The sequence below is a fragment of the Eulemur rufifrons genome, unplaced genomic scaffold, assembly GCF_041146395.1.
Source record: "Eulemur rufifrons isolate Redbay unplaced genomic scaffold, OSU_ERuf_1 scaffold_348, whole genome shotgun sequence".
In the NCBI taxonomy this organism is placed as follows: Eukaryota; Metazoa; Chordata; class Mammalia; order Primates; family Lemuridae; genus Eulemur; species Eulemur rufifrons.
This window is the reverse complement of record NW_027183130.1, coordinates 1-19218: the sequence shown is the minus strand read 5'-3', so window position 1 is coordinate 19218 and position 19218 is coordinate 1. Positions and strand designations below refer to the sequence as shown.

The 19218-nt window shown below is 43.5% G+C and overlaps 2 protein-coding genes across 2 annotated transcripts; one reads left to right on the top strand and one right to left on the bottom strand.

Annotated features, from left to right (window-relative positions):
- Nucleotides 1-10069: 10069 nt before the first annotated feature.
- Nucleotides 10070-11065, top strand: LOC138380286 (olfactory receptor 10H3-like). Its single transcript, XM_069464947.1, has one exon. It carries the CDS (start codon nt 10070-10072, stop codon nt 11063-11065), a length of 996 nt encoding a protein of 331 aa, XP_069321048.1.
- Nucleotides 11066-16714: 5649 nt separating this feature from the next.
- LOC138380289 (cytochrome P450 4F3-like) lies at nt 16715-19091 on the bottom strand. Its single transcript, XM_069464948.1, has 4 exons — nt 18898-19091; nt 18724-18788; nt 18461-18543; nt 16715-18014 (listed from the first exon to the last, which is right to left on the bottom strand). Exons 1-4 carry the CDS (start codon nt 18998-19000, stop codon nt 17837-17839), a joined length of 429 nt encoding a protein of 142 aa, XP_069321049.1. The 5' UTR covers nt 19001-19091; the 3' UTR covers nt 16715-17836.
- Nucleotides 19092-19218: the final 127 nt, after the last annotated feature.

Sequence of the window (19218 nt, the reverse complement as noted above, 5' to 3'; positions counted from 1 at the left end):
CATGGTGGTGCATGCCTGTAGTCCCAGGTACTCAGGAGGCTGAGGCAGGAGGATCGCTTAAGCCCAGGAGTTTGAGGTTGCTGTGAGCTAAGTTGACATCACAGCACTCTAGCCTGGGCAACAGTGCAAGACTTTGTCTCTAAAAGAAAGAAAAAAAAAAAAAGAAAAAGAAAAAAAGAAAACTTCTCAGGCTTATACCTCAAAAGTTCAACTTCTATGTCTTACAGATTTCAGCTTTTTCTCCCCTTAAAAAAATTGGGATGGTAACTGTCACCTTCAACCTTTCCTCGGCTCCTGTAATTTTTTTTTATTTTTTCTAGTTCTAAGTCTGTTGCTAAAATGTTGCCTGATGCTACAATATTTCATCTTAAACATTTAGAAAAGCCATGTTTTCCTTCAATATAACTTAATCCTATACCCTTGACTTTTCTTGCTATGTCTAAATTATTTCATATGGTCAGAAGACGTTTCATGCTGTTGCTAGATGTCATGTGTCCCCCATCAAGGTACTAGTTTTTCTTGTTCACAGTCCTCTATGATGTCATGTACACTCAAGACCCTGGACACACTCTCGCTGTGTCTGATTAATTCAAGTACCCTTTTCAACAGGTTTAGCTCCAAAGTTGTCTAAATGGCCTTCCCATAAAAAAATAAACAAACAAGAAAAAAACAATCTCATTACTGAATGTTTTTCTTTACCTTTTGGGTATTTGGCCCAAAACAAACAAACAAACAAACAAACAAAAAAGCAAAGATTTGGTACTCTGTCAAGACAATCCCTGTGTTGTCTCTTTAGGTTTTTTGACTAACTGGAAAGACTAAACTTTAAAAGCGTTGAGGTTTTTACAGCCATGTAACTTCCTGTATTGCCTTTAAAGTCTTGGGATGACTCTATCACTCTTGGTTAAATAAATGACCATTATTTTAAAGTGACTTGTGATTCCATTTTGAACAAATGTTTTAAACCTTAACTATTTGACAAACTTTCCAAAAACAAAATTCTAAATTCGGTCCTTTTGACCTCACACCAGCTTTTTAATATGAAAGCCCAATGAAGACATAAAAAATAAATAAATAAATAGTAAGAGAAGAGAGAACATGTAAAAAAAAAAAATAAATAAATAAATAGATAAAAATTAAAAAAGAAAATTTATATCAACTGTATTATATTAAAGTATAACATTCAATAATTGTAAAATTATGACTCACATAAAATAAACATGCATCCACGGGGGTATGATGTTGATTTAAAACTGGCAATAAATCTTAAAAAAAAAAAAAACCATACAGGAAGCATTGTCAAATATGAAATGATGTTTAGGCCGGGCGTGGCTCACGCCTGTAATCCTAGCACTCTGGGAGGCCAAGGCGGGTGGATCGCTCAAGGTCAGGAGTTCGAGACCAGCCTGAGTGAGACCCCGTCTCTACTAAAAATAGAAAGACATTATATGGACAACTAAAAATCTATATAGAAAAAATTAGCCGGGCATGGTGGCGCATGCCTGTAGTCCCAGCTACTCGGGAGGCTGAGGCAGCAGGATCGCTTAAGCCCAGGAGTTTGAGGTTGCTGTGAGCTAAGCTGACGCCACGGCACTCACTCTAGCCTGGGCAACAAAGTGAGACTCTGTCTCAACAACAACAACAAAAAAAAAAAAAATGAAATGATGTTTAACTTTCTTTGGGTTATATTTGTATAAATATATTATGAATATCTGCTCTAAAATGGTATGAGATGCCTAAAATTCTGATATGTGTTGGTATATGTTACCAATAATAATTATATGATAAATTGTTGTATGCCACAAATATAACCAAATCTCCTTTGTGTCTTTACCCATGGCCATTGTAAGACTTTTATCATTAACAGACAATTATTCTTTTGCTTTGATTTTTCTCAAACAACCTTTTATAATCAATGATGGTCCAAACTTTGCTTTTGAAAAAATAACTCATGGAAAGAAAACTAAAATATTTTTTATGACTTTTTATTTTAAACATTACTGATTTTTTTGTTTTGTTTTCCAGAGTGAAGACAAATATTATGTAAATAACAAAGTTTACCTGATACCTCCAGAATTTAAAAAACGTTCTATCCCACCAGCCCCAACCTGTTCTGTATTGCCAAAACCCTGCTGCTAAAACTATAAACATCCGCCCTCTAGACCCAGGGACTATAGTGGAAGAGGAGGGGACATGCCATTGTGAGGGCCAGTTCCGAGGGATGGAGTTAGTTCACACCATCTAGATCAAGGACGGACACACAATTGCCTCAACAGCTGCTAAAATGAGGGACTTCGCCTTTTCAGGCCACGTGGTCCAGGCATCCATCCCAACCATAAAGAATTTCCCGCTTCCCATAAACTTAAACAAAAATGACAAGAGAGAATATCAAGATGCCTAATGACAGTAACAGGTACAGATGTTCCCAATTATGGGGTTTATGCAAATAGACACATAATAAGAAATTTATTGGCCATCTAAGGACAAGTGACTGAAGTGACTGGAAAAATACATTGCTGTGCAACAAAAGTCTGTAAATTCCTTGGCTTCAGTGGTTCACAGTGATTATGTGCTATGTAACAGGTGGCTACAAGGCTCTAACTAAACCCAAGATGACCACAGCTCACTGCTTATAGATAAGTTAATTTCGTAACTTGCTTTGGACTTTGGCGTTTTACTCCTACGTCACCAAAAAGGTTTCAAAAGGTTGATGAGTGCCTATCCACCTCCACTCTCGCTTGGCCTAGAACGTTTAATTGGCTGTAAGGCTTTTGGCACCAAGTCCCTTGGTCACCGAGGACCCAGGGCAGGTAGCCACACCACCCTGGCAACCACGGGACAAAGTAAAAGTTTGGCCATTGCTGCCTCTGGCAGATCTTGGCTAAAAGGGGGAAGTTGTGAACTAAAATAAAATCCTAAGCCCCCCAGCTGACTGAATGGACCTCGTCTTGGCCAAGGGGACTTGAGAAGTCTTAAAGTTGAGTTGTCTCCATGAGGAGAAGGGAGGTCGGACACGCCTAGCTATGCCCAGCCCTCCTGGAGTTAACTCTTTGCAACAATCAGACACTAACTGTAGTTTTGTGCACTGCATTAATAAATCATTGACAGGCCTAAGGCCATGTAAGACAAAGGTTAAACCACACCTGCAGGTCATCAATTTACTTAACAGGTCACTCGAGTCTCGGTACATGTCCAGTGGCTTGTCTCTGATTAAGAAACAGACTTCCTTATCTTAACTCAAACACTCCAAGCCTTTAGACAAAACTTCATTTCTTTAAACAATTGCAAATCAAAGAATCCTTAAACTTACCTATAACCTGTAAGCCCCCACTTGGAGATCTCTTGCCTTTTCAGGCCAAATCAATACATACTTTCCATGAATTGATTTATGATTTTGCCTATAATTCCTTTCTCTCTAGAATGTACAAAACCAAACTGTGACCCAATCACAGCAGGGTCACTTGCTCAAGGCTTCTTCGGCGTGGCTGTGTGGGTCACGGTTGCACATACTTGGCTTAGAATGAGCCTCTTTAAATTATGTTACAGAGTTTGGGTTCGTTTCCACTGACAGAACCAATGTTTATTTTTCATTGTGTCACAGGGAGGCGCACCACTGATGCCAAGCTGTCTGGCTCGGATCACCGGGACAGCAGAGATGGGGTGGGTTGACCAAGAAGAGAGGCAGGGCTGTCCAGCGTGAGCAGAAGACACCGAACACCTACATTGCTTGAGAGAAACCACTTTCCACACACCCGGCTCCAAGCTACCCTTATTCTGGGAAGCCTTCCAGCTGCTTCTGTCTCAGGGCTGAGTCCTGGAGTCCCACTCTGGGCTCCCCCCTCTCCTGTCCTCCCTTTGACCCTGCCGCGATTGCAAGGAGCTGGAGGCTTCCGAATCCAGCTCTGTCTCCCCCAAGACTGGGAGCTCCTCACCCTCCGCAGGGGCCGGGGCTCTTTGGGCAGGAAGAGGCGACAGGGAGCCCTTGCTGTGTGCTGGAGGAGGGAGTTGGGCTGCAGGTCCCTGAAGGCCCCCTGGGGCCCCTCCCGGCCTCTCCAGACCCAGAGGACAGCCCTTCCAGGTTGGCTTCCTGGAGAGGCCCATGGGAATGTCCTGCCGGGAAGGCCACAGCAGGTATAAAACGCACAGCATCTGAACCAAGAGGCCCTTGGTCTGGCCCCTACCTACACCTGGCTGCAGGCGCCCCCTGAGAGCATCAGACAGAGGTGATTTCCTGCCTTCTCCTTCTGGCCGGTGGAGAGGGACTGGAGTGAGAGGGTACGAGGCAGAATCAGAGAGCTGTGGGTAGAGCTGTCCAGCCTGGAGATGGGGTGCAGGGCTGGGGAGAAGAGCGGAAGAGAGGGAGTCCTCAGCCTCAGGTGGCTGGCCGGGGTCTTGTCTGTTTGCCCGTCTGGTTCCTGGTTGTTCAGCCAGCCCAGGTGCCCACTGCAGCTTATCGGGCATCGGTTTCCAACCGGACGTGATTCTGGCCCTCAGGGGACATTTGGTCATGTCTGGAGACACTTTGGTTGTCACAACTTGGGGTGGGGTTCTTCTGGCATCTAGTGGTTTGAGGCCAAGGATGCTGCTAAATGTCAGACGATGCACAGGGCAGCCCCCACCATAATGTCCCAGCCCCAAATGTCAGTAGCGCCGAGGTTGGGAAACCCCGTGCTGGGCGTATTCTGCCTTCGCTGTTGTGTCCCTGCCAGCCTGGGTGGGAAGATGCGGAGAGGGCAGGGCGGAGCTGGGCGCGTCCCCGTGCTGTGAGATGTTTGCTCAGCACCTGTGTGTGGGCTATCCTCAGTGAGACCAGAGTGGCAGAGCTCTGTCGCCTGTCAGAGGAGATGGGGAAGTCCAGCCCCGAGAGCCCTGGTGCTCTACCCAGCAGGAGGTGGGAAGGCAGACCGCAGGGGTGAGGCAGGGGCTTGGGGAGAGGGTGACAGTTGGATCAGCCCCTGCGGGAACTGTTGTGACATTACCAGAGGTCCTCAGGGCCCTGCTGGGGTGAGAGACCCTGAGTTTAGAATGGGGTCAGTTAGTGACATCTGGTACTGAAGGATGAAAACCAACCAGATCAGAAGACCGAAAACTGTATCAGAATCAATGACGACTCCATTTGTTAGGTGAACCCTGAGCCCTTTACCTGAATCCTTATGGACTCTCTGAAGGCAGTTCTCTGGTTACCGCCATTCTTGCAGTTGGGCAGAAGACGCCCAGAGCTGGAAAGTTCTTTCTCCAAAGTCACACAGTAGGAGCTGGGGTTGGAGCCCTGGGTCTGATGACTCTATGGCTTGTGTGTGTTTCAGAACATTCTTTCTGGAAGCCAGAGGGGAGTGGGTGCAGAGAAGGGGTGTGGGGAGGGGTCCAGGAGGGAGGGGATGGAGCCAGGAGGGTGGAGGGGAGGGGAGAAAAGGGAGAGCTGGGTAGCAGGGAGAGAGGACGCCAAGTGCTGGGAGGGTGAGGGACAGACGGGAGCTGATGCTGGTGCGTGACTTCTGGGGAGGGCGAGTGGGTGGTCAGAGACTTTTCCCCCCAGGTCTTAAGTGCAGTCTTCTCATCCTCATTCCTGTGAAGTTCCTCATTGTCCAGGTGATTCCGTGTCCTCCAAGCTCCAGGCTGACCCTTGCTGGGGAAATACTTGGGAGACAATGCCCTGATAAGACCACGCAGAGAAACTATGGGTGGTCCTGTCCTGGAGCCAAGGATTTAGTAACCCTTCTTAGAGAAGTGGCTCAAGGTACTTGTAAAAATATTTTTGTCTCATTTTCTGGTAGATTTCAGGTATAGAGATTTGGGTCCATGGTATTTCCAGTTCGTGGTTTTGATGACCATGGGTTGCAAAAGATCCTTTCTTATTTCATTTATCGATCACCTTTCTTTTCTTTTCTTTCTTTCTTTTTTTTTTTTTTTTTTGAGACAGAGTTTCACTCTGTCACCCTCAACCTCAAGCTCCTGGGATCACACAATCCTTCTGCCTCAGCCTCCCGAGTAGCTGGGACTACAAGCCTGCACCACCATGCCCGGCTAATTTTTTCTACATATTTTTAGCTGTCCAGATAATTTCTTTCTATTTTTTTGGTAGAGACGGGGTCTCGCTCTTGCTCAGGCTGGTCTCGAACTCCTGAGCTCAAACGATCCACCCGCCTCGGCCTTCCAGAGTGCTAGGATTACAGGCGTGAGCCACGGCACCCAGCCTGTCGATCACCTTTCTTTCACTCCATTTCCCTTCTTTTTTTTTTGACAGACATTCTAACATACTGAACGTATGAGTACTTTTTGATTTGTATTATGTTCTTGTAAGATACACATTGGTTTCTATGTGCACATGTCTTAAAATTTTTTTAAATGAATGGACTTATTTTATTAGAGAAATTTTAGGTTTGTAGAAATATTGATCAAGAAGCATAAAGATTTCCCACATCTATCTAAACAAAGTTCCTTTAGGGCACCCAATAATTTGGGGGTGTAAAGTGATCCTGAGAACACAGTGTTTGAGAGATGTTTCTTTACAGTTTGTGTTGTATGGAAATGTTATCTTACTTTTTATTTAAATTATATACTTTGAATGATTATTTCTGGTGCCATACTGTTTGAGACGCCAGAGTTGATCTCGCCATCTGCAGCATTGTGCATGCTGTTATTGTTCTAATATGTCTCGCCTCAATTCTTTTCTCTTTTCTCTTAGATATGCATGTCTCTTCCCTTCCAATCCTCTTCTATCTTTTCTCCTTTTCTTTCCTTATAACATCACTCACGACTTCCAGTTCCATGTTAAAGAACAGCATAGTTAGTGAGTATCCTTGGCTTGTTCTTGGTCCTAAAAGAATGCACCTGACATTTCTCCATTGAGTGAAGAATTTGCTAGTTTTATGGTATCTATTCTTTACTAGTTAAGAAAGACCCCTTTGATTTTGGGTTGTGAAGAGGCTTTTTTAAAAATCATAAATAGGAGTTGAGTTTTAGAAAATGTATTTCAGCCTTGATTGAAATAATCACATTGTTTTTCTTCTTTAGTTGACTCATGTGATAGATCGCCATGGTTTGTTTTTTGCTGCTGTATCATCCTTGTCATTTATGAGATAAACCAATACCACTTGATCATGATAAACTATATTTAGCACACCATTGCACTTGACTAGGTTGTGTTTTATTCTGGAATTTAAAATCTGAATTGATAGGAGAAATGGGCGTATAATTATCTTTTTTGGTAAACATTCTTACCTGATTTTAGACCGTGATTGCATTAACCTGATGAGATGAGCTGGGCAGATTTCATAGCTCTTTTCTATGATTTTGAAGATCATGTATAAAATACTAACCAACTGCTTCTTAACAGTTTAATAGAACTCACTACATTTTAGTAGAACCCAGTGGGGCAATGATTTTAGAGAGAGAAAGTCTTTGACTATCTTTTCAATTTCTTTAAAACTTATTTGAATATACAGGATCCTCTGTTTCTTTTCTTATACCAGTTTTAGAATTTTACATTTTTCTAAAAATTTATTCAATTCATCTACAATGTCAAATTTATTAACATTTTTTTCTTAATTACTTTTGTTAATTTAAAAATATTCATTATCTCTGTAATCATTTCTATGTTTGTAATTTGGGGTTTTGTTATTGGCATCTTCTCCTTGTTCCTATCTTTTCCAATAACTTGATTTTGGTTTTATTTAGCATGATTTTTTCATTATGAAGCTTTTTGATAAATACATTTAGAGCTGTATATTTCCCTGAAAGTGCTATTTTAAGTTATAATTTTGGTATTCCATGTTTAAAGTATCATTTAATTTTAAATATTTCTTAATTAATTAGTTTTTTAATTTCTCTAACTCATTCTCTTCTTTTATTTTTTCAACATAAAGAGAAGAATCTATAAGATAAAGCAAAGGGTCGGAATAGAGGTGGCCTTCAGGCTTGTTGTGAAAATGACAGTGGCTTGCTGTGACCACTGAGGGTCCACACCATCTCTCCCCACTTGGTGGGCACTGTTCTTTCTTCCTGGAGTGTCGTTTCACGCTCCTAGTCTGCCTGACCAACTCGTAATTCTCCTGCTTCTTTTCTTTGTACCTTCCCTGCCATCTTCCAACATCAAGCATGTTTGGTGCCCCCCACATATGTCCATTGGAATATTTCTTCATTTATTTTATGATTTACTATAGAAACTAAAGATTATTTAATTATATAACTAGCTTCCAAATACGTGGTATTTGAAAAAAGCCATTCCTGCCCTATTTATTTTTTAATTTTGATGCATTATGATCTATAGAATATCTATACTTTGGATTTATGAAGAACTTTTTACATCCTAATGAAATGTCAATTTTTGTAAAAGTTTTCTGTGTGCTTGAAAAAAATGTTTATTCTCTGGTGAAGAGTCTATGTGTATCCAATAGCTAATGTCTGAATATTATTAATTGCATTGTAATTAATAAATTGCATTTCTGAACTCTGGGTTAAAATTTCTAGTGATAATTTGATAATTATTGCTCTATCTCTCTATCACTGATTTAGGTATTTCTGTCTATCTTGATGAAGTTGTGTTATTTTTTAATATTCCAGGGATATTGTTATATAGATTTGTAATATTTATGCTGGTTGCTGTAATGTGCTTCTAACCAGTACAAATATTATCCTTTGTGCCTAAGAGTGTGTGCATGTGTGTGTGATTTTTAAATTTCACCATGCATTGAGAAAATATGAACATTCTCCTTCATTGCCCAAATAATTAGATCACACTGAAAAATTTATAATCAGGTCAAAAATAATCCCTTGATATTAATCATACCTAATCATTCATTCATATCATAAACAAAATTTTCTCTTTTGCCTTACAAATATGTGCAGCTGATCCATCTAAATCAAGATCCAGTCTAGTACCCTACATGGCATCAGGTTGTCATGTCCTTGAATCTCTCTCATCCTTCGAACGACCCTGGTTTACCAATTGTTCTGTGGAAAGTTCCACCTTCTGGATTTGTCCGATTGCTTCCTCACGGGGTCATTTAGCTCGTTCCTCCATCTTCTGTATAATGATTATTCTTTTTGGTCAGTGGGTATCTTTTCAATCTGGTACCTGCATCCTTTAAATATTATCCCATTCCTCAGTGAAAGTTTCATTTTACACTCTGTAAGATGTCCTAGGCTCTCATCCATGCCCAGACCACAAATCAACTATTTCTCGAGGAACCCTGGTTCCTTCAGTGGCATTTGGTATCAAAGACATTATTAGAGATTATTGTTTCCTTAAATTCCATTTTTTACATTATTGAGATTGAAGCCTCTACTTTCATTTGGTACATATTTGCCTGACATATATTTATCCGTCCTTTTATTTTCAAACATTCTGTTCAATTTCTTTAGAATAGTAAAGGCAAAATATGAAATGAGGTGGGTACCAATGGGTACCTACAAAATTGTATTAAATTAAATGTAAATGGGTTAAATAATCATTTAGAAGATAAACCCTCTGACAGGAAATTTTTAAAACCTCAAGATCCAAATACATGTTTTCTGGAACAGGCATATTGTGAAGAGAATCTAACACTGATCATCCACGCCTGTCTCAAATGGCTCCAAATATTGGCCCTTTTCCTTGTTTTAGTCAGTATTAATAAAAACCCAACTAGTAGCCAAACTCTGTCTTAAACACTTAACATATTTTTTTAATTTCAGCATATTATGGGGGCACAAAAGTTTAGGTTACATATATTGTGCTTGCCCACCCCCCGCAAATCAGAGCTTCAAGCGTGTCCATCTCCTAGACGGTGCACATCGCACTCATTACGTATGTATGCACCTATCCCCTCCCCCACCACATCTGCCCGACACCCGGTTAATGTTATTCCTAAACGTGAAACACTATATTGATCTCATTTTATTGTTATCACATTGCTGAATGTTAAAAACTATTATTTACTCCATTTTACAGATGAAGACAGTGAGATCCAGAAAAGTTCTGCAAGTTGTCGAATCGCGTAGAGCCCTTACGCCTTTTCACCCGTGGTAGAGCCTAGGTTTTAACCAGCGCGCCTTCATTCTGTTTGTCATCTCACCAGACGCAGCATCCATGCCTGGTCAGAACTATAGCACCACGTCTGAGTTTATTCTCTTCCGCTTCTCAGCCTTCCCCCAGCAGCTCCTGCCTGCCTTCTTCCTGCTGTACCTCCTGATGTACCTGTTCACGTTGCTGGGGAACCTGCTCATCATGGCCACTGTCTGGACTGAACACAGACTCCACACGCCCATGTACCTCTTCCTGTGCGCCCTGTCCATCTCTGAGATTCTGTTCACGGTCACCGTCACTCCCCGCATGCTGGCCGACCTGCTCTCTACCCACCGCTCCATCACCTTTGTGGCCTGCGCCAACCAGATGTTCTTCTCCTTCATGTTTGGCTTCACCCACTCCTTCCTGTTCATGGTCATGGGCTACGACCGCTACGTGGCCATCTGCCACCCCCTGCGCTACCACGTGCTCATGAGCCCCCGTGGCTGTGCCCGTTTTGTGGCCTGGACCTGGGCTGGTGGCTCAGTCATGGGGATGATGGTGACATCAATAGTTTTCCATCTCACCTTCTGCAGGTCACATGTGATCCACCATTTTCTCTGCCACGTGCTTAGCCTCTTGAAGTTGGCCTGTGGGGACAGGACATCCTCTGTCATCATGGGTGTGGTCCTGGTGTGTGTCACAGCCCTGATAAGCTGTTTACTCCTCATCCTCCTATCCTATGTCTTCATCGTGGCTGCCATCCTGAGGATCCCCTCTGCTGAGGGCCGGCACAAGACGTTCTCCACCTGTGTATCCCACCTCACCGTGGTGGTTGTGCACTATGGCTTTGCCTCCATTATCTACCTCAAGCCCAGGGGTCCCCATTCTATGTACAGTGACACCCTGATGGCCACCACCTACACGGTCTTCACCCCCTTCCTTAGCCCGATCATTTTCAGCCTAAGGAACAAGGAGCTGAAGAATGCCATCAGTGAAAGCTTCCGCAGAAAGTTCTGCCCCTTCATCTCCCGATGGCCAGCTAGGTGGTGGAGAAATATGACAGGAGGGTGGGGATGACAGTGTCTGTCTCCGTGGGACTGTTGTAAGGATGCAGGTGTGAAAACACCCACATCAACGGGTGTCTGATACATGCCAGCTATTGTTTCCCCCACTTCTTGCTTAGGCTCAATTTTGTGATGAACTTCATCTCATTACCTGTGTCCATAAACATGTTTTCTGTCTATGGGCAGGTGGGGATCATCACACGGATGTGTCTGGGCACTTATGCACATGATTCTTCTTGTGTGGGGAAGCAAAGAAGGATTTTATTTTCCCCTAATATAAGAACAAACAAGAATGGCATAATGATAATATTAATGCCACTAAGCATTGCACCTTTTCTATGTCTCAGGCACTGTGACCAGTGTGTAATAAACATTATCCTTTTAATTAGAAGACATGTACAAAGGAAAATAAACTATTTGTCTCAGAGAAAAATGCTTTAATATTTGTAGTTCCTCTCACTGTCTTTGGGAGAGATGTACCCTAATGGAGGGGGCAGTATATTTTGAGTTGAGTTGAGGGAAGAATGTCAGAATACAAGTGGGGTGGGAGAGAGAGAGACTGAGAGAGTGAGCAGGTGTAAAGGTGTAAGCTAGTGGGCAGGGAGTTCTTTAAATTTTTTGTTCTGTATGAGAAATGGAATAAAACAGAATTTGGGGCACAGTCTGGGGAAAGGGAGGGAAGAGGAGGAGGAGGGTGGTGACCCGGCTTTTGCGTGGGAGGGCGGGGAAAGAGAAGGAAGAGGGCGGGATGGAGGGAAGGATGTTGGCTCCGGCCCTGGAGACTGCAAAGGGGAAAGATCACGGGGCCCTTAGTGGTGACAGCTGCAGGAGGTCCGCCACTACTGAGCTGGCTGTTGGTTTCTTCAGGGTCAAGAGCTGCTAGGTCCTGTGTGTTCAGCCCCCCAGGGTCTGCAGTGGTGAGCACTGGTGGTCCTTGGCGCACTGCGAGGTGGGGGGTGCACAGCAGCCTGGAGTCCTACTAGGTGCTCAGCAGAGGAGTTTGCTGGAGGCCTGTGCCCAGTAGGTCCCTGGGCACCAGGTAGCTCACACTGCGTGCCTGACGGTAACTCCTGTCCCTCTTCCTTGCTCCCCACTGTCTGCAGACAGCTCAGCTGTGCTGGTTCCCACAGCAATCTCAGCGGGCGAAAGTGAAGCCAGTCATTCTAGTAGTGCCCCAAAGCCTGGGGATGCCGGTTGTCCACCTGGCTCTCCTGTACCCTGCAAGGGGCACTCTTGAGCCAGGGACTTCCCTCTCGTGCTGGGCAGGGCTGACCTGGCGATGGGGTGATCCAGCCCAGATGAAGCTTCCTGCTCCCCTTTTTGTGTGGTTGTTCTCATTTACATCTTCCACGGTGTTGTTGAACCTTCTTAAGTGGACTCCGGAGCTCTTCCAGAGTTAAGTTCATTCACGACTAGCTCCAAATTGCTACTCCTTGTAGAGGGCAGAAAGGCTGGGATCGCCTATTCCACCATCCTGCTCATGTCCCTCCCTCAGTATAAGTTCTTACAGCAGTTCTGAGAGTTACATCTTGACAATACGAGTTTCTAATTCAGGAACAGGTCATAACTATTTATTGGGGCCTTCTTATATGTGTTTGTACACGGTTTTGTTAATTCTTCACTTACAGACATTAAAATATCTGAATTTGTTTTGAATATCTCGTATATTTTATGCTATTGTAAATATAACCTTTTCTGTATATATTTTTTTCTTTCCATTTCTTCTTGTTGCATAAAAATGCCATTAATATTTATATACTGATTTGGAAGGGAAAAACTGTGTACATACTTAAAAATTCTAAAAAGTTGTTTGTGTAGATTCTTTTGTATCTCTGTACAACCATAGTAACATAGTAACATCCATGAATTGTGATTATTTTGTATCATGCTTTTCAATCTTTAATACTTTTCTGTTTTTTCTTTACATCTTTTGCTAGGTCCCCCATTATGATGTTAAAGAGAAGTAACAAGAGTTGGAATTCATACATTGTTTCTTATTTAGAATAGAATGTTCTTAACATTTCACTGTTAAGCACTATATTTATGGAAGGTTCATAAGTAGTTGCCTTTTGCAGGCTAAGACATTTCCTTTCTACTCCAACTTCACTGATTTTCTTTTTAAACGATGTTTTTCTTTTTTATTTTTTTATTTGAGACTAGTATTTTAATTTGTTAATTTTTTTATTTTTATTTATTTATTTTTTATTTCAGCATATTATGGGGGTACAAAAGCTTAGGTTACGTATATTGCCCTTGCCACCCTCCCCGCCCCCTGAGTCAGAGCTTCAAGCATGTCCAACCCCTAGACAGTGCACATCACACTCATTATGTATGTATACACCCATCCCCTCCCCACCCACATCTGCCTGACACCCGATTAATGCTATTCCTAAATGTGCTCTTTGGTGATGATCGGTGAAACCAATTTGGTGGTGAGTGCATGTGGTGCTTATTTTTCCATTCTTGGGATACTTCACTTAGTAGAATGGGTTCCAGCTCTACCCAGGAAAATACAAGAGGTGCTAGATCACTATTGCTTCTTATAGCTGAGTAGAACTCCATGGTCCACATATACCACATTTTATTAATCCACTCATGTATTGATGGGCACTTGGGTTGTTTCCACATCTTTGCAATTGTGAATTGTGCTGCTGTAAACATTCGGGTGCAGATATCTTTGTTATAGAATGTCTTTTGTTCTTTTGGGTAGATGCCCTGTAATGGGATTGCTGGATCAAATGGTAGCTCTACTTGTATCTCTTTGAGGTATCTCCATATTGCTTTCCATAGAGGTTGCATTAGTTTGCAGTCACTCCAGCAGTGTTTGAGTGTTCCTGTGTCTCCGCATCCACACCAACATTTGTTGTTATGGGACTTTTTGATAAAGGCCGTAATCACTAGAGATAAGTGATATCTCATTGTGGTTTTGATTTGCATTTCCCTGATGATTAGAGATTTTGAGCATTTTTTCATATGTTTGTTGGCCATTCTTCTGTCTTCCTTTGAAAAGTTTCTGTTCATGTCCTTTGTCCACTTTTTGACAGGGTTGTTTGATTTTTTTCTTGGTGATTTTCCTGAGTTCTAAATAGATTCTAGTTATCAGCCCTTTATCAGATGTGTAGCATGCAAAAATTTTTTCCCATTCCATAGGCTGTCTGTTTGCTCTTGTGACAGTTTCTTTGGCTGTGCAGAAGCTTTTTAATGTGATCAGGTACCATTTATTTATTTTTGTTGTTGCTGCAATTGCCTTTGGGGTCTTCTTCATAAATTCTTTGCCTAGGCCAATGTCTGTAAGAGTTTTTCCCACATTTTCTTCTAGAATTCTAATAGTTTCACATCTTAGGTTTAAGTCTGTTATACACCATGATTTGATTTTTGTGAGAGGTGAAAGGTGTGGGTCCTGTTTCAATCTTCTACATGTGGCTATCCAGTTTTCCCAGCACCATTTATTGAATAAGGATTCTTTACCCTAGAGTATGTTTTTGTCTGCTTTGTCAAAGATTAGATGGCTACATGAGGATGGTTTTATATCTGGATTCTCAGTTCTGTTCCACTGGTCGATGTCCCTGTTCTTGTGCCAATACCAAGCTGTTTTAATAACCACAGCCTTATGGTGTAGCTTGAAGTCTAGTAAATTAGTACCTCCCATTTTTTTCTTATTGCCTAAAATTGCTTTTGTTAAATGGGGTCTTTTCTGGTTCCATACAAAGCATAAAATTATTTTTTCTATATCTGTGAAAAATGATGTTGGTAATTTAGTAGGGATTGCATTGAATCTGTAGATCAGTTTGGGTAGTATAGACATTTTAACAATGTTGATTCTTCCCATCCATGAGCATGGTATGGTTTTCCACCTGTTTACGTGCTCTGTGATTTCCTTCCTCAGTGTTTCATAGTTCTCCATGTAAAGGTCTTTTACCTCCTTAGTGAAATGTATTCCTAGGTACTTTATTTTCTTTGTTGCTGTTGTGAAGAGTATTGAGTCTTTGATTTGGTTCTCAGTTTGACTATTATTGGCATATATGAATGCCTCTGATTTGTGTGTATTGATTTTGTATCCTGAGACTCTACTGAATTCATTTATCAGTTCCAGGAGTCTCTTGGTTGAATCCTTGGGGTTTTCTAGATATAATGTCACATAATCCGCAAAGAGTGAGTGTTTGATCTCTTCTGTCCCCACTTGGACACCCTTGATTCTGCTCTCTTGCCTGATTGCTCTCACAAGGACTTCCAGAACTATGTTGAATAGCAATGGGGACAGTGGGCAACCTTGTCTGGTTCCAGTTCTAAGTGGGAATGCTTTCAATTTTTCCCCATTCAGTATGATGTTGGCTGTGGGTTTGTCATATATGGCTTGTATCATTTTTAGGTAGGCCCCGTCTAAGCCTATTTTGTTAAGCATTCTTATAAAAGGGTGTCAAATTTTGTCAAATGCTTTTTCTGCGTCTATTGAGAGGATCATATGATCTTTGTTTTTCTTCTATTTATGTGGCGTATTACATTTATAGATTTGAGTATGTTGAACCACCTCTGCATCTCTGGGATGAAGCCCACTTGGTCATGATGTATTATTTTCTTGATAAGCACCTGAATTTGACTTGCTAGGATTTTATTGAGAATTTTTGCGTGTATATTCATAAGGGATATTGGTCTGTAGTTTTCCATTTTTGTTGCGTCCTTTCCTGGTTTTGGTATTAGAGTTATGTTGGTTTCATAAAATGTGTTGGGGAGGATTCCGTCTTTCTCAATGTTGTGGAATAACTTTTGTAGGATAGGCACCAGTTCTTTATAGGTGTGGTAAAATTCAGGTGTGAAACCATCTAGTCCTGGGCTTTTCTTTTTGGGGAGGTTTGTTATTGCTGTTTTGATTTCAGTTCTTGATATTGGTCTGTTCAGGAATTCTATTTCTTCCTGGTTGAGCCTAGGGAGGTTGTGTGTTTCTAAAAATTTGTCCATTTCCTCCACACTTTCCAATTTGTGTGCATAAAGGTTTTTGTAGAATTCATAGATGATATCTTGTATCTCTGTGGCATCAGTTGTAATTTCTCCTTTCATGTTCCTGATGAGAGATTTTTCTTTTCTGGTCTTAGTTAGTTTAACCAAAGGCATTTCAATTTTGTTTCTCTTTTCAAAGAACCAACTTTTTGTTTTATTAGTCTCCCATATAGTTTTCCTGTTGTCCATTTCATTTAGTTCTGATATGATCTTATTAATTTCTCTCCTTCTGCTGGGTTTGGAGTTTGTCTGTTCTTTTTTCTCCAGCTCTTTGAGTCTATTCATTAGATTGTCTATTTGTAAATTTTCTGTCTTTTTGATATAGGCATTTATGAAAATAAACTTTCCTCTCAGGACTGCTTTAGCTATGTCCCACAGGTTTTGATAACTTGTGTCTACTTTGTCATTTAGTTAAAAGAATCTTTTGATTTCTGTCTTGATTTCCTCATTTATGAAATGATCATTCAGGAGAAGTTTGTTTAGCTTCCACGACTTTGAGTAGAAATGAGAATTTCTGTTAGGGTTGATTTCTACTTTTATTCCACTGTGATCTGAGAAGATGCATGGTATAATTTCCATTTTTTAAAATTTTTTAAGACATGCTTTGTGTCCTAGGATATGGTCAGTCTTAGAGAATGTCCCCTGAGCTGAAGAGAAGAACATATGTTCAGTGGATTTTGTATAGAATATCCTGTAAATGTCAGTAAGGCAAGGCACACTCTTAAAAGTCATGGCAGGAACAACTACCTTGAAAGGCAGCATGCTTCAACAGACTTTCTGAGAGAGGCAGTGATAAGGCCACATTTATTGAGCATTAACTGTGCACCAGTCACAGTTCTGAGTCCTTTGTATTTATTTGGTCCTCAGGACAATCACAAGTTAGGTAGTGTTGCTGTCCTCATTATATGGTTGAGGAAATGGAGGCACAGGAGGGACATTAACTTGCCTCAGTCACACAGCAGAGCCAAGACTTGAGCCCATGCAGTCAGGCTCCAGATCCCATGCTTTTGGGGTTGGTATTTGTGTCCACTGGTCTGGCTTTGAATCTCAGCACTCAAAGGGGATGGCGCTGACCCGTACCCCACCCCAAGATGGGCCCGGGAGGCCTGTGATGGGAACGAAGGAGGAACCAGAGGTGAGAGGGTGGGGAGGAGCTCCTGAGTGGGCTCAGCCAGTGTGTGTTGTCCAGGCTGCCCGGGCAGCATCAGGGGCCCAGAAGAGGAAAGGGAGGGGCTCCCTGAAGGTAGGGGAAGGGGTCACGGATGGGACCACCTGGGAGGGGCAGACACAGGGGTGGGACGTTGACAAGAGCAGGAAGGGAACCAACAATCTCAGAGAGGCTGCCAGTGTGGAAGGTGTAGGCCCTGTGTTCTGGGCTGGTTAGGGGGCTCTGTCTTGTGGGGGTGCACCTGCAGCCCAAACTAAGAGATCTGCCCCTATTGTTTTTCTCGCTGACTGAGAGCCTCAATATTGCCTGTTACATCTGTCCTCAACTCAGGTACTTCTCCTTCTCAAACACCTCCCATGGCTCCCTGTAGCCCACAGGGGAAAGTCCATACTTGGGCTCTGAGACAACCTGGCATCCGCCTGAGGGCCTTGTGGTCAGCCAGAGAGGCAGTCACGTTTTGGGGCTCAGAACCACCAGCCCTACCCTAACCCACCCAGGCACACGCCCTGGATCCCCACAGTCCCCAAGGGCTCCCTGCCGTCTGTCGACCAGGCTCAGGCAGAGGTGGCAGCTCAGTGTGATTCCCAGAAATCTGCAAAGGTAAGTGGATGGGTTGAGGGGTCACTGTGTGTCCGCCTCCAGTGGCTCCACTCTCAGCCAAAGGCCGCCTTCGGCTCGCATGATCAGCTCTGGCTTCCTGCGCGGCTTCGTGTGGTCAGGCAGGAGGCGGAAGCGCAGCAGAGTGAGCGCCAGGACCACCTTCATCTCGGTCATGGCGAAGGTCTGCCCGATGCAGTTCCTGGAGGCCGAGGTGGGGACTCTGAGTTTGCCCAGGACAAGCATCCTGGCCCCACTGCACCTGGAACCTGGCCCGAGAGGCCCCTGCCCCCACCCAGATCAGCTTGAGGAGCAGAGAGAGGAGCTAAGTGTACCCGGGATCCCTCCCCCAACCACACACACACACACACACACACAGTGTGGGCTTGCATAACCCCTGAGCCTGGCCCAGACTGCAGCCCTCAACTCACAACAGCAGAAAAGGGGAATGGAGTGCTGGGCACACCACGGTACCTTCACAGCTACCCCATTCTATGGACCTTTGGCCTTAACCTTGGGAGAGGGAAGGGAAGGAGAGCTGAAATTATAACGATCTGCAACTTCCCTTCCCCGACCTTTTCTCACGGTCATGCCCAAACGCCCCGCACCCATCACTGCGTCCCTGCCTGGGACACACACCACCCTTACCTGGGCCCTGCAGAGAAGGGAATAAAAGCCAGAGGTGACCGCTGCTTGACGTTTTCTGGGTCGAAGCGGGAGGGGTCATACACCTGGGGGCGAGAGGGAGACAGGCTTGCTGGGTGGGTCTCCCAGGACAGCCAGCCTTGGAGAGACAGATGAGAGTGTCTGGTAGTGGGGGAGAGAGGAGATCTCGGATTTCCCTGTTGAAGCCCCGCCCCCTCCTCTAGGACCCCCGGAATGGGCAAAAATGGTACAGGGGCAGTCAGCACCTCAGGGTCTGGCCACACAGCTGGGTTGTGATGGGTTCCAAAAATACTGATGATGCAGATGACACCTGGACGAGAGGAGGGAGCAGTCAGGACAAGGTCCCACTGCCTGATGGGCCCCTCTTCTGCCCCAGGAGCCTCCTTCCCCCACCCCCCCACCCCCGCCATTGTGGGTGCCTTTGGGGATGACCCGGCCATCTGGGAGCACAATGTCCTGGGTGCAGCATCGGGAGATCATTGGGGCTGGAGGATGCAGGCGCAGGCTCTCCTTAATGCACATGGTCAGGAAGGGTAGCTGTGCCAGGTCGTCCCTAAGGAAACACCCCCCCCCCCAACCCAACAATTATCCAGGGAGCAAAGAGAGAAACAGAATCCTCCAGGTGCTGTGTTTCCCAATGAGAACTTTTCTCCTTATAAGAAATTAAGCTCCACGGGAACTGAATATTTGAGAATTATAAAAGCAGAAAAAATTAGAAGAGCAGAGAATTAGAAAAGTAC

Coding starts and splice junctions, on each gene's coding strand:
- LOC138380286 (XM_069464947.1), top strand. CDS start 10,070: ATGCCTGGTCAGAACTATAGCACCACGTCTGAGTTTATTCTCTTCCGC.
- LOC138380289 (XM_069464948.1), bottom strand. CDS start 19,000: ATGTGCATTAAGGAGAGCCTGCGCCTGCATCCTCCAGCCCCAATGATC. Junction 18,789..18,897: donor TGGCCGGGTCATCCCCAAAG/GCACCCACAATG, acceptor CCTCTCGTCCAG/GTGTCATCTGCATCATCAGT. Junction 18,544..18,723: donor CTGTGTGGCCAGACCCTGAG/GTGCTGACTGCC, acceptor TCTCGCCCCCAG/GTGTATGACCCCTCCCGCTT.